The 13,913-nt window shown below is 40.3% G+C and overlaps 1 protein-coding gene across 1 annotated transcript; it reads right to left on the reverse strand.

Annotated features, from left to right (window-relative positions):
- Positions 1–1,145: 1,145 nt before the first annotated feature.
- snw1 (SNW domain containing 1) lies at positions 1,146–8,079 on the reverse strand. The gene is made up of 14 exons (XM_029496574.1): positions 8,040–8,079; positions 7,402–7,555; positions 7,053–7,214; positions 6,737–6,832; positions 6,335–6,441; positions 6,041–6,145; positions 5,535–5,604; positions 5,332–5,397; positions 5,042–5,158; positions 4,811–4,952; positions 4,127–4,229; positions 3,434–3,551; positions 3,075–3,235; positions 1,146–1,976 (listed from the first exon to the last, which is right to left on the reverse strand). Exons 1-14 carry the CDS (start codon positions 8,051–8,053, stop codon positions 1,781–1,783), a joined length of 1,611 nt encoding a protein of 536 aa, XP_029352434.1. The 5' UTR covers positions 8,054–8,079; the 3' UTR covers positions 1,146–1,780.
- Positions 8,080–13,913: the final 5,834 nt, after the last annotated feature.

Consider the following 13,913-nt stretch of genomic DNA (forward strand, 5'->3'; position numbering starts at 1 on the left):
CAGCAGTTACAGAAATGGCCAAATCCAGAACTACGATTACAGCTTTGTAGGAGCCGTTTTCCTATTTCTACATGGCTAATGTTAGTGTTAATAGCTGTATGCTTAGCAGTTTTGCCAAGAGCAGTAGGCAGTGTTATGTGGACAACGTAAAGTTATAATATGCCCTGTGGGCAGCACTTACCAGGGCAGATTGGATGGCAGAGGGACTCAGTATTTGTAAGTGACTAGACAGGTGGTACGAAACAGAGCTTGCGGATATTACTAGAATAAAAGTAGTAGTAGAAATAGAAGCAAGACGGAGGGGGGGGTTGCCTCCCAATGCTCTTCATGCCAGTGTTGGCTTTAAATTTTGGAGCTGCTAAATTTGCACTCTTACACTCCTGCAGAATGTTTTGCAGGTACAACGATCCATTTAGATATGCCAATATAATTCACCTCTCTCGGCCGGGACTCATTCCGATTGCGAGCTTCTCCATATGCTGTTCCATACTTCTGGGGCTGTAATTTTTCTGATGGGTGGAACAGACAGGTGATAAAACATAGCATGGGCATCCAGAACACTGCACTAATACGTGAAGCCATAACTACAAACACTCTCCATTGAAAAAAACATAAATCACATACATATAACAACTGTTTGAGCCCTATTCAGGCATGAGTGAAAGATGGCACTGTGTAGAGATTTGTGGGTCTGCTGGGCTGTGTAATTCCATGTTGATTATTTTCCAAAGCCTGGGAAAATAAAACTGTCAGACTGCATAACTCATAATTAATTGTAATTAATGGAACTAGTTTTGCTCTAATTATCACATAAATCGTAGATCCCATTTCTGCTAGAAAAAAACAAAACAAACCAAAAAAAAAAAAAAAAAGTCACCACTCACTTTGTAATTGATTGCTTCTCTGAATGCATTTCAGGCTTTCAATCATCTGTGTTAATGGGATGCATTACTCAGGAAAAGATTAATATAAGGGAAATCTACTATGGGCAAACTATAACAATTACACATGCAATAGGCTCCCCACTATGTTGTAAAAAGTTTGAATTAAGTTGTTCTAAATTTAATGAAAGGAGCAGATGGAGCAAAAGCAGCATCTGGATCAGTAAATAACTATGAATTCTGTAAGAAATAAAGAGATACCAGTAACACACTATGAAATTTATTCCATTGGTTATAATATACAAGAATTATAAAGCTGGTTTGCTTTAGATCTTACAGGTTTATCACTGTACATATCCTGCCATCAAATGTGGACTAACTCTGCTCACGAATACACCAAGGGCTTAAATAAAACACAGCTGACAAAGAAATCCGAAAGAGGAATGTGGGGGGCAAATCTGACAAAGGAAAAATATGAACACTTCCTGCTGAGCTTCTCTTGGGTGCGTATACATGTATATAAAAGAAGTAAATAACTAAAATCCGCAAATTTCCTGGGCCCTGATGTTAACGTCCATATCTGAAATGACATCAGCCAATCTCAGATCTCAGCTTCCCTTGCCTTATATTAACATGTTTATTCATGTTATATGTAGCAAGAATGCTCAACACGTTTTTAACAGAGTCAGGTAAACAACAATAACAAAAACAGAAAAGACAAAAGAGCATCTCTTGCCTTCTTTCACACTGAAAGGAAACTACAAATGAGAGACACGTTCCTGATAGAGACTTGAGTATATTAAAATCCCTCTTATATGCTGACAGGGTGCAGACTACTTCCTGATCCTTTAACATGCTGATGCCAGTCAACGGCCCTGAATAGACTGTCCAGAGTGCTCTCACTCCTTCCGGCGTTTCTTGTCGTGGTAGTCGTCCTTTGAGCGGCTGCTGGTAGAGGGCCTCTTGGAAGCACCGTGCTGCTTGGCCTCCTCCAAGAACTTGTCCAGACCAAAGGGATCCTCCTCAAACTGCACTGGTCCATCTCGCCTCTGCCCGTGGTCAGCACCTGAGAACTCTTTGCCTGGAGCAAACCTGCTGTTGGACAGAAGAAGTAAAACTATTTAAATATGCTATAAACAGCAGTTTTAGTTTTCTTGTGGATTTATTTCTCTCAAAGTAGCATGGTTGGATTTACAACTCTTAACTGATTGCTAGCAGGCTGCTTCTACTTTAGTGGATGTACAAACATCAAAATATCACAATATTCCATGGGACATATGCTTTTATGTTTCATGAAAAAGGCTTGAGTCAAAGATTTCTGTTTTTAATGTTATGGAAAATGGTGTAGCACCCTGCAGCCAGCCAAACATTTCTGGAGGACAATGACAAGCTGGTGACTAAACATATGGGACAGGCTCTATTCGGCTAATAGTGTGGCACTGCTGCCCCAAGGACAAGGTCTCCTGCTGGGACATCATGTGGATGCTTGCCTCGTGCTTCAAAATAACATGAGGCTGACCTCGAAATTTTAGGCTTTTGGTGTCTTTGTCTAGATTCACATTTGAGAATGATAAAACATCAGCAGCCCTGTTAACTACCTGACAAATATAACGATCCTACATCAAAATCTAACCATTCTCAAAATATAAGCAATGGGGTCTTTGTGGGCTGAAAAATAATTTCAGTTGATTTTACAGAAAATAAGTCCACTTTTCCTTGTTTTTGAAATGAACTCCTTCCTCTGAGCGAACTACATCACTTAATTACTCATGATAGCCAGCCACCCCCCACCCCAAAAAAAAAAAAAAAAAAAAAAAAAAAAAAAACAACACAGGCAGTGGTTGATAAACTGTCTAATTATTATTATTATTAATTATTTCTATCAAACCACTCATAATATAAAATGTAAAGGAACCTGGAGGCTTATTTATTTATGGCATTAAACTTAATAAATTAATTGGTTTCGTTTATTGCTTGTTCACTTCAACAATATTAAAATAACTGTCAGAGTGTTCAAACACTTGATGTAAAACCTTTTTCAGAGCTACAATATTTTGGAAGGATCAACAAATATGGTTTTGTCACCAAAATTTAAAAAAAAACGACAAACTAGCCCAGATGTGCTTTTTCTCAAGTCAAGTAAAAGCTGAAAGTGGCAGTAAGACACAGATCAAATCAAAGTAATTTTAGTACCTGGTGCGCATAATTGTATCGAGGTCATCTGCGTACGCGTCCTTGTCAATGTTCTTGCTGGGTCTGTAGATGTTTGAAGCCATGTCTCTGCCACTACGGAAAGGCTGATCGTACACGTTATACGTCTCATCCTCCCCGCCAGCAAAACCACTATCCATACCCTGGAAAGACAGAGGGGGAAAAATAGACTTACTATGAAAGTGGATAACAATGTAACAGTTATAACTTGAGGTAATAGGTCCACACTGAGTAATTACTATTGAAATTGTTTCTTCATGTTGTGCAACTGGATAATCAGCCTTGTACATCATTGTGTTTTTGCTCCATTCAGCATCTTTGCAGTTATATAGCATTCTAACCTTGTTTTGATTGAAGAGCCGCTGGTCGTACTGTGCCTCGCTGGAGGAACGAGGATTTGGCATGCCCAGAGCGATGAGCTCACTGATGTCCCTCTCTTGATCCCTCTGAAGCTTGGACCTAGAAGAAATAAAATTGTCTGATTTTAAGCAACACACACACACAATGAGATGAAAAAATTTCCATATTTCAAATTGTGATAATATGGTGGCTGCTTATGTATGCCTGCAGGTTTAGAGGTTGGTGCTTAAATTTTTCTTACAGTTCTTCGTGACTTTCACATTTCAACTGTCCTTCAGCAAACAGGCATCTCAGAGTTAAGTGAAAGGCAATGTGACAATAACAAGGTTTCTGCTTTCTGACAGCTGGAACTGTGATTGTAATGAGCTCTCCTATGAATTTCACTTCCTCCACTCCTCCAGGGAACCACAATTCCATCAATCGCCAATATGACAGTGAGCGCACTGATACACACACTGATCACACAGTTCACGTGCACATGTCTTTGGATTATTGCAGGCAAGGACTACTGCCTGAGCACCCTGCTGAATCCTGCTGCATTTGTTCAGTATTACTTCTGGCCCCATGAATGATTCAGCAGTGAGCAGTAGATCTTTACCTGTGTGCGTGTGTGAATGTGTGCAGAAAGGGTGGGTGAGTTCACATGGGGAGTGTTTAAAGTGCATGTCCAGCACCTCTTATCAGGAGCAGCCCTGGAAATGTTCCTGTCGTGCTGTCTCTCTTTCCTTCTGTCATGGCGGATCTCGTCACGCTCCCTGGCCTCGCTGTCCTCACCACCTGCCACATGAAAACCAAGAAGAAATTTAAAAAACAAAAAAAGAAAGAAAACCACATGAGGAGGGGGAGTGAGAGACAGATGATGTGAAATGGTGCAGTGGAAGTACAGACGTGACAAGAAACTTGGGGATATAAAGGGAGAAAGACAGAGTGGGAAATGAGAAAAAGTGGAAAACACTTGTGGATGAAGTGTTCAATAAACTTGTGACTGAATCTGGCATGTAAGATGTTAGAATGTATAGTAAAAATGTACATTTTCTGAGTCGATGATATGTGAGCATACTAAAATTAACATTAAAAAGGAAGTACAACACAGATTTTTCTTCTCCTAAAATATGCGCAAATTATCAGTAGGGAAGTGGGCACAACAGTTTATAGCTTTTTGGTGCTATCAGCGCGGGCAGGGCAAAAAAGGGTTGTCATCACTTATGCCACTTGTGTTCCAGATCTGGAACTGGCAACAGCACTGACAGCAGGACAGCCACAGATAGGAAATGGCCATACAAAATAATCATGATTGATTGAAAACTTGAAACCTTTTGATATCTTCTACTTTTTGGTCTCTTTTCCTTTGGACTCACCCTTGTCTCCGTGACTTTTGATCCCTGCCCTGCGGTCTCGAGCCATTTGAGCCAACTCCCTCAGTTTCTCCTCCTTCTTTTCCTTCTCCTTTTGGGCCATCTTCTTCTCTACCTGAGCTCTCATCTCCACAGCCTCTCTGGCCTAAAGACAAAACCAGCATGTGTTACTTATACATAGATTGTTTTTAAAAAGCGAATATTTTTGGTAACTGTTGAATAATATTGAAACACCTTTCTATCTGCTATGTACAGTGCCTCTGCCAGCTTGGCAAAGTTTTCATTGATATGAACTGTTTGCAACCCTCTGCCATCAGCGGCTAGACGTTTGTCGAGAGGAATAGTGTATCCCTGAAAAATCAGACACATCAAGAGAAAATTAGCCATGAAGAGAAAGCTGGGAAATGAAACTTAAACAGAAAGCCCTAAAATAAATTATGCCATGCATTAAAAACTAATATAAAACAATCAGTTTGACATTTCGATAAATAAAGTGTGCCAATAAACTCTCGTCATTATGTTACCTTAGCATTCTTCCAGTTAGAGATACACGGGGGAATTTTCCACTCCTGCTGCTCCTTGACTGTCATCTAAAAAGCAAAGACAGTGACTATATCAAACAAACTGTCTTTTGGACAAAACAATGCTTTACTTTAAATCTATCAATGGAGCATTAAAAGTAAAACATGCCTTATTGTCAAAATGACATTCACAAACGCCTGATTACCTTTCTGCTTGGAGAATGCATGACCGGGGCAGGTGGAGAGGGAGGTCCACGAGGAATCTTTTTGTTAATTCTGAAACACATATTACATAACATTTTTTTATTATTTTCTTTGGAACAAGAGGTGGATCTGATTGTATTTCCACAGGGGAGAAAAAAAGTCAAGAAGACATTAAGATTAATCTCCCTGAACATGTGTAATTATTTCTACAATTATGTTTTAAGATTTTCATGAGAACCTTTTTCATGAGAACTTTCCTTATATCATTTATAATGAATTAGATCGAACCAAATTCATTCCGAAGGGTTTTAATTTTACAAAGCTTCTTCTCAGTCTGATCATAGTATTCAATATCACTCATATTTCCTTTGGCCATTACTTTAATTTAGATGATTAAGTTATCAACACAACAACAGGAGTACAAACAGGCAAATCTCAAAGAAATGTTATATTAACAGTTTAAACTGTTAATATAAACTGTAATTAGATTAATTCCTGTTTTACTTACTTGAAACGTGGAGGCTCCATGGGATCTTTCTGCATTTCTACCATCCGGATCACCCTCTGTTTGGCCCCTGAGTTAAAAGCTACACCTTGTTGGGATGGGGTGTATCTTTAAGAGAAAGAGAAGAAGAAATGTCACCATGCAAAAAACTCAGTGCCAATACAAAATACATTTAAATGATTAAACTTTGTGTGACCAATATCGGTGCCTTTTCTTACTTCTATCTTTAATCACATGTCTTCAGGACATGAGGCGAGCTATAAAATAACGCTGCATTCCCTACATCCTGAAACATACCTGATGTACTGTGCAGGAGCCTGTTTGTCTGCAGCTCTTACAGGCATGGCAGCGGCAATCTTCTGAGACACCTGCTTCTCCAGAGCTAATCGGGTCTTTTCTGTAAGCTATGAGCACACAACAGTGACCATGATAATTTTAAACTGAACAGTATTACTCAGTCCATTTGAAATTGAACAAAACATTACCAAAACAGTCTTCCCCTGATTTCAATAGCAATGAGAAAGTTAATCGATTCATAACTTCTATGGCTTTGCTCAATAAAGTAGCGACATCTTGAAAGTGGGAGATGAAAGTGATAAAAAGGGGCATTGTTGGGTGTATTGTCTTTGTAAAGTGAAATCTCCATTCCATGATTAACGTTACAATTCCCATATAAATACTCAATCCAAGATGTCTTACCTCTTTTACAGCCTCCTCGTCAGGCTTTTGCAGCTCTGGAGTGTCTTCATTCAGAACTTCCTTTGGAAGAAGGTCTGTGTACTTACTGAAGACCACCTACAACAATGAGGGATGAGAAATGCTTAGAAAAAAGTTGAATGGTGACACCTATGTAATCAAATCAAGTGACAATGTGTATAATGGTACAATGTAAATAGACAAATCACTTCCATTATTATAACGGGCACGTCCTTATTCATTCAATTAGAATAATAGGAAGTGTTTGCCGAATATGATGTGTGGCAAGAAATTGTGAAGTAGTTTGTCGCCAATATACCTTATCTTTGCCCTGTCCTTGTCTGGCGATGGCATCATATTTGATCTTTCCTTCTGCATCCACCTGCACTGCCAATGCATTGGATGTCTTCTTCCTTCTTCCCATCTCCAGAGGAAACTGGGCCACATGGATCTCCGGGAAAGCCCCTCCATCTGCAAAGTCCTGTAGAAACACAGTATTATATTATTATATACCTAGTATTATTCTAATAACTCTTCTGGCACATTAGGCATTCATCAGCAACAAGAGTTCCTCTAACTATTACCAAACAGGTGAGAAAGCACACAGCATCTCAAACGGCTCCCTCATATCTAGAAGTAACTGTACAATTAATGATTAGAGGACTTACTTCTAGTGAACGAGGCACCCAGCCTTTTCTGTGTCCGTAAGGAGGGGGCTCTCTATGGGATGAAACCAGAGCAGTGGAGTATGACTTCTGGACACGGAGTCTCTCCTCTGCCTCCAGCTGGTCTTGGGACAGCTGGGTTGGCGCCGGTAAAAAGCTGCAGGCAGAATGGGACGAATATAAGTCTCATTGTTTTGTGTGATTATGCTACTGCTGTGGCTGTAAGGCCTAGCTCACGTTAGCCCAGAGTGGCGCGGGCTAGCTTTTAGCTTTACTTATTAGTTGCAGTCCTACTAAGGAGGTAAAAGTCGGACTAATACAACTCTAAAGAGCCAAATGAAGCACTGGCATAACACACTTCTTACACACATTTGGAGAAACTTGTTCTGTGTAACTGGTTTTAAGCTGCTAAACTAGCTGGCTAACGCTGAACGTCAATCATGCGACGTACAATTTCAGCTAGCTAGCGTTAGCCGATGCCTAGCTTTCGTTAAAACAAGAAATTCAGGGCGAGTAGTCTACAAAACACCATTAATGGATGATAGAAAAACAAAACGATACACCTTAAAACATAGCATGGAAACAAAATACAACCCAAATATCGTTATTTTAAACACAAAAAGCCTTGTCACAGCACTCACCTCGCCAGAGACATTTTCCTCTTTCTTCCGTAGCGAACAACTGGGCATGCGCAATGCCAACTTGGGGGCTGGCTGGCTGGAATAGAATAGAATAGAACAGAACAGAATAGAAGAGAATAGAATAGAATAGAATAGAATGGGTCTTTTTCGGTCAACTTACTAAATTGTTGTACTGTTAGATATTTACTGTCAAGGGAGTTATTATCTACTTCGTGTTTGTTTTTCATTTGAATGGCCATATTTAAAATAGATTGCATATAGTCATAATAAATCTCCAGTAGTGTAACATTTATACCACTGAGGCCCTGAAGCCTCAATGAGTCAGAAAATTATATATATGTGCATATATGAACAGTGACAAATAATAGTAACTTTTGCCCACATGTATTATTATTTTTCTATATATATATATATATAGGTAAGGATTCTTGGAAAGTGCAGTAAACTGAACAACAGGAGGAAAACAGAGGCATTCAACAGCAGGAGATGGCTTTTGTATTTTTCTGTGAGCTGGTTTCTATCCAAAATCATAAATCTAAATGAAGATTCTGTGAAACTGTCTCTGAGTAGTTGTGAAGTCTGGCAATGTAGCAAGCGGACCAACAGAATTAAGTCAGCAAGTAACTCATGGCTACAATTCAGTGTTTAAACACTCAACTTCCACTTCAACTTAATTATTTTATAAACCAATTTATAAGTAAATTTAAGTTGACTTATCTTGCTATCAACAGATCTCTGTCACAGATATCCACATTAAAAAAACAGGCCATGCAGTGACAAGAACCCAGCTTTAACATTACAGGGAAAATGTCGATGTTAAATTGAATTCATCCATCATTCATTGTATTTTTTACACCTGATATTTCACTGTTACATTGCAAAAAGTTTGATAGGAAGCACAAGACTCAAGGGACACCTGTTGCTCTATGCTGTGTTATTTGTTATAGCAAACAAAACATTATATAAAACTTTAATTGTTTAAAAGGCAAACACATAGACAATATCAACATCTGGGGGAGGTTTTCTTCCATAGACTGTACGAACTGCAAAAGAAATGGTTGGAAATGTTCAACATCCCAAGAGGGAAATCCCCTCTCTGCTGTGACAAGGTAAGACATCTCACACTTTTCCTGTGTTTATGGCTGTCAAAGGAAACTGTCAACGCTCTCATTTGGATTTTCATTTGGAGCCACTATGGTACTTTCAGTTGGGTGGAAATTGCAACAGATGATTGTCAAATTATAAAGGTACATGTTCAGTGGTGGACAGTAACAAATGAACTTTACTTACCAGTACTTTTAGTGAAGTTATAGTTTAACTTAACCACTTTCACTTTTGTTGGAATAACACTTGAGCAGGAGGATGTGTAAATTCACTCAAGTGCTGGAGCTGTGTACTTGTCCATTACTGTACATGTGTGGGAAGGAGTTATATGCTTTTAACGCATGATGCCCATTGATGCTTGGGGCTCATTTAGACACTTGGTCGAGTCCATTCCTTCACACCAGAGCTACTCCTGAGATTCTGCCTGCTTGTACACACACAATGAAGCAGCAAGCAGGAAGGACAGCTGACATTAGACTTTCTGAAATAGCCAGAAGGAAACCCCCAAGGTGCTCCAGTCTCAGCTGCCATTAAGGCATATATGTTTCACTTGAGACTACTAAACATGCAGAGAATATAAAAGTTTGCAAAATGGAATAGGGATATTATGTAATATGGCAATAATAGACTCTGATGTTATGATGAATGGGATGAATATCTTGACTCAGGCTCTCGTGCCATAATGATCAGCAATAAAAGTGGCAATGCTGCTGTGAACAACAACTTTTTGGTATTTCTTTCCTTTCCTTCTTTCTTTCTTTCAATGTTAATGTGGCCATCTGCATCTTTTCCATCTCTCCATCTCTTCTGTGTCCGCTCCCTTCCCATTTTTCTTCCTTCCTCTCCGTCTATGTTTTTCAGAGGAGGAGACAGCCTGTCAGTCTCTCAGCAGAGACATAGTTTATTAATGTGACACAGGGTAAAAGGACACATCAAAGGAGATCAATCACCAGGCTGTGGCACAGGACAACAAAGCTTTTAATAAACCCAATCATCTGGGTGCTTCTCTCTTCAACCGTGTCTGGCATTTGGCATTGAGGAGCTCTATACCATTCTGTCTTGCTGCAGGATGACTGATGGAGTGGGCATCGTTTCATGGCTCAACTTGAATCACCCTCCAGGGAGTGTGTAAGTGGTGCTTTAGATTTTTGAGTGCTTTCTTGAGGATGGTGTGAGATGTTTGAATTCTGTTTTTTGGGGGGAAAATAAACAACGGTTATGCCACTTTCTCCAAACTGCAGCTGTATTGATTCATTGATTTCCCAATGGAATCCTCTGAGTGAAATACACAACCTCTCCCCTGGGTGGGATTTACAAATCAGAGCCAGTGTCTGAAGCAAATACACTGTAGCTGTCTTCTGTTTAAGAAGCAGCATTTGGCAGAAAAAAAATCAGGATCTTAAATGTCAATCGATGGCGAACCAGTTTTGTTGTCTTCATCATGAAGCCAGGCTAACAAGAGGAGGGGTCATCCTCTTGCTGCAAACTGTGGCGAGCTTTCCAGTGAGTGGGGCTGTAGCTGAGAGCACTGATGAAAACCAACAAGGACCTGGCAAGGCTGCTGGCTATTACAGTGCTCATAGCAATAGGGCATAAAGGCTCAGGGAAGGACAAACATAATGTGGGATACAGTAATAGGCTTCATCTCCAGAGTTACTGGGAGTGTAGCAACACCAAGTATAAAAAAGCATCTTCTGGTCTGAGTGAAATGGATCTTGACTGTTCAAAAAACATTTTAAATATCTACATTCATTTCTCAATATTGCATCAATATCCAAACATGTAAAGTCACGCAGTTGTGAATTTTGCAAAGTCCAGACTGTACCTGACTGTGAAGCCTTGATCTATGAAAACGAAAATACCAACAATGACCTGTTGTGTATTTGGTGACTCAATGACATGCACATATAAGCGTGCCTGAAAATGATCATCCATCATTGTCCATACCACTCAGGGTAGAGGGGCGTGGGGGCTCAATGAACATGGCAAAACCTTGGACGGGCCTGCACTCTGTTACTAATAACCTAACTAATAATTTGCCAACCATCTAGAGTCGCCAATGAATCTCTATGGACTGTGGAAAGAAGCTGGAGTCCCTGAAGGTAAACTACATAAGCACAGGGAGAACAAGATTTGAACTTAGAACCCATGGCAGTGTTAATAACCGCTCTCCTGTTGTGTCACCCCATTCAAATGTTCAGTGCCTCTGAATGCGTTTTGACTTGATTGTTGCCACTATCTGTGTCTCCCAATCTTCAAAAAAAAAAAAAAGTGACAGATGTGAAAACAAATGTACTGTCTTTTCCCAATACATACAACCGCTCATCCTCTTAGTAAAGACCCTACCCACCAAAGGCATTCAATTTGTTCTACTAAAATCAGTCAAAAGGTAAACATGGAGATATCGGGAGCACATCTAAATTCATCAGTTTCCTGAGCTGTGGGGATCAAAAGAAACTTTCTCTTCCTCTCTCTTGTAGCTGCTGAGCTCTTCCCTGTCAGAAGTGATTCATGTCACAATTATTACCTGGTAAATACTGGGAGCAGAATGGGACGAAGAAGAAGAAGAAGAAAAAAATATATAGAGAGAAGTGAAAGAAAGCTAGAGCCTTGTGGCTGCTCATCGTGAGTGAATGAAAAATGAAAATAACTCAAAGTGGGTCAGCAGCCTGCCAGTTCCCAGTCTGGTGAATACACGACGCACTGAAACACACATCCACACACACTGCTTGTATGCATGCATAATGTGCATGCACGCACACGAGAGGACGTTTACTGCAGGAGGCACAGGACATTTGACAAAATGAAACAATGCTTTAGTGGTATTTTTCTTATTCACTGAGGTCCTACAGATGTGGTCCTACAACAATCCCATATAGCTTGTTTGCCATGCGTCATCTTAGATTATGGATGGCAGGAAGATGGTCTTAGATTAGTTTTAGTCTATTTCCACTCACTCTTTACCTGTCAAATGTGGTTACACAGTGAATTTTGTTGCAGTTACCTTCTGCAGCTGCTCAGATGAAGGGAATCCATTTGAATTACATGGATGTGTGTTCCTAGATATTGAGCCAAATATCATCTGTAAATCCAGGAGACAGGCATGGAGAGCTACTTTATGTGCTGGCTGGTTATCCCTGACTGGACATTAATGTATTGTATTCACACACCGTCTCTCTCAGCTGGCTGTGAATTTCGTGAATATATTGCTGCTGTAATTTTTTTTACATTTGTGGTAAAAAATACATTATACTGTGAAACAAGAGGTAGAACACAGGGCGAGAGCAAAGACAAAGAGACACTACAGAATAAGTAACAGAGGTAGGAGCAGACTGAAAGGAATTGTAAGTTGTTTTAATGGCTGCTTAACCTCTAACACTGACCTTAGCTCAGTGTTGTTGAGGCTATAGGCAATGCTATCTCGCCTTTCCAGATTGCAGTTGCTCCCGCTCAGTGCTCCTCTTTGCTAGCACCAGGATGGAGTCCAGAGAGAGACAGGGCCAAACAAGGTCAGCAGAGGGCTTGCTCAGCTTATGAGGGTTAAACAAACTGCAGGCACTGCCAGTGGAGCCTTTAATCTAAAGGAAAGGGAACAGCTATGGGAGCCCCAAGGAGGAAGAGGATGGGGTTGGCATGACACACAGTTCGGTAAAAATGTATCCACAACATTTTTTTTTCACCCTGAAGTCATTCATTCATTCAGGATATGCCTGCATTTCTTTCATAGAAATAAATAATAAGGTCATGGGAATGAAAGTTTAAATTTAAAGCTGAATGTGATGCACTCAGCATAAAGACATTGAAACATTTTTGTTGCCTGAAAAAAAATTGAACAATGTTATACCAATTTGAACATAATGTAAAAGTAGTCCATGTGCGTTGTAATATAGGAGTAAACCCATAATTACACGATTGTGTGATTAACATATGCCCCTTTTTTCACACATTAAAGAACGAGACCATGATATAGTGATATCTTCATTTTCCCATCAACTTAGTATATGATGAATAGCCCATGCCATATGTATATCATAGGCACTGTGCACCTCAATTCCTATATCCACCACTAGATGGCAGCACCACTTAAAGCTGGCTTGTCAGGCTTACACACACACACAAACACACACTCTTTCACAAGTGACAACAAAGATGCCTGCAGGTGTTTCCACGACGCTGAGCTCTACTACACTGCATCTGTTTTGCATGAGAAAAGATGCAGAGATTGAAATGGAGCGATGATGCCGTATCTTTGCAGGTTCTTTTCTATGCGAGTGTGCTCATGCACAGTTCTGCGTGAGTGCCAGGGAAAGCATTAGCAGAAAACCAGAGTGAGGGAGCCAGCAGCAGCCAGTCAGGGCCTCTTTACATCAGCAAGATACCGTTCCCCCTTCTGTATTTGGACTTCCTCCAACTTGCGCAGTCAACATCCCATTTAGGGTGGTTTGAGGGAAGTGGGTGCCCATCACCACCAGCAGTCCCATCATTGGCCTCCCAATTTGGAGAGGAAGTCATTAATTTCCTAATCGAGGCAGAATTGCTTTGTCATTCAGATAGAGCTTGTTGTTGGGAGGGTGAACGGGAGCTAATTAAAATGCTCTCAGCACACATCGGCAGCTTTTCTACACAATTACTCAGCCTGCTGCGTGTGTTCAAATAAACAAGTAAGCAGAGTTGCTCTCTGATAAACCCCCATTTCATGCTGCATTCATGCCTTCACACACGTGGCGCTCGTGTACGCCGCCAACGATGACCTTGAGAAGGGGAAGGAGA

Source organism: Echeneis naucrates, chromosome 24 (genome assembly GCF_900963305.1).
Source record: "Echeneis naucrates chromosome 24, fEcheNa1.1, whole genome shotgun sequence".
Classification (NCBI taxonomy): Eukaryota; Metazoa; Chordata; class Actinopteri; order Carangiformes; family Echeneidae; genus Echeneis; species Echeneis naucrates.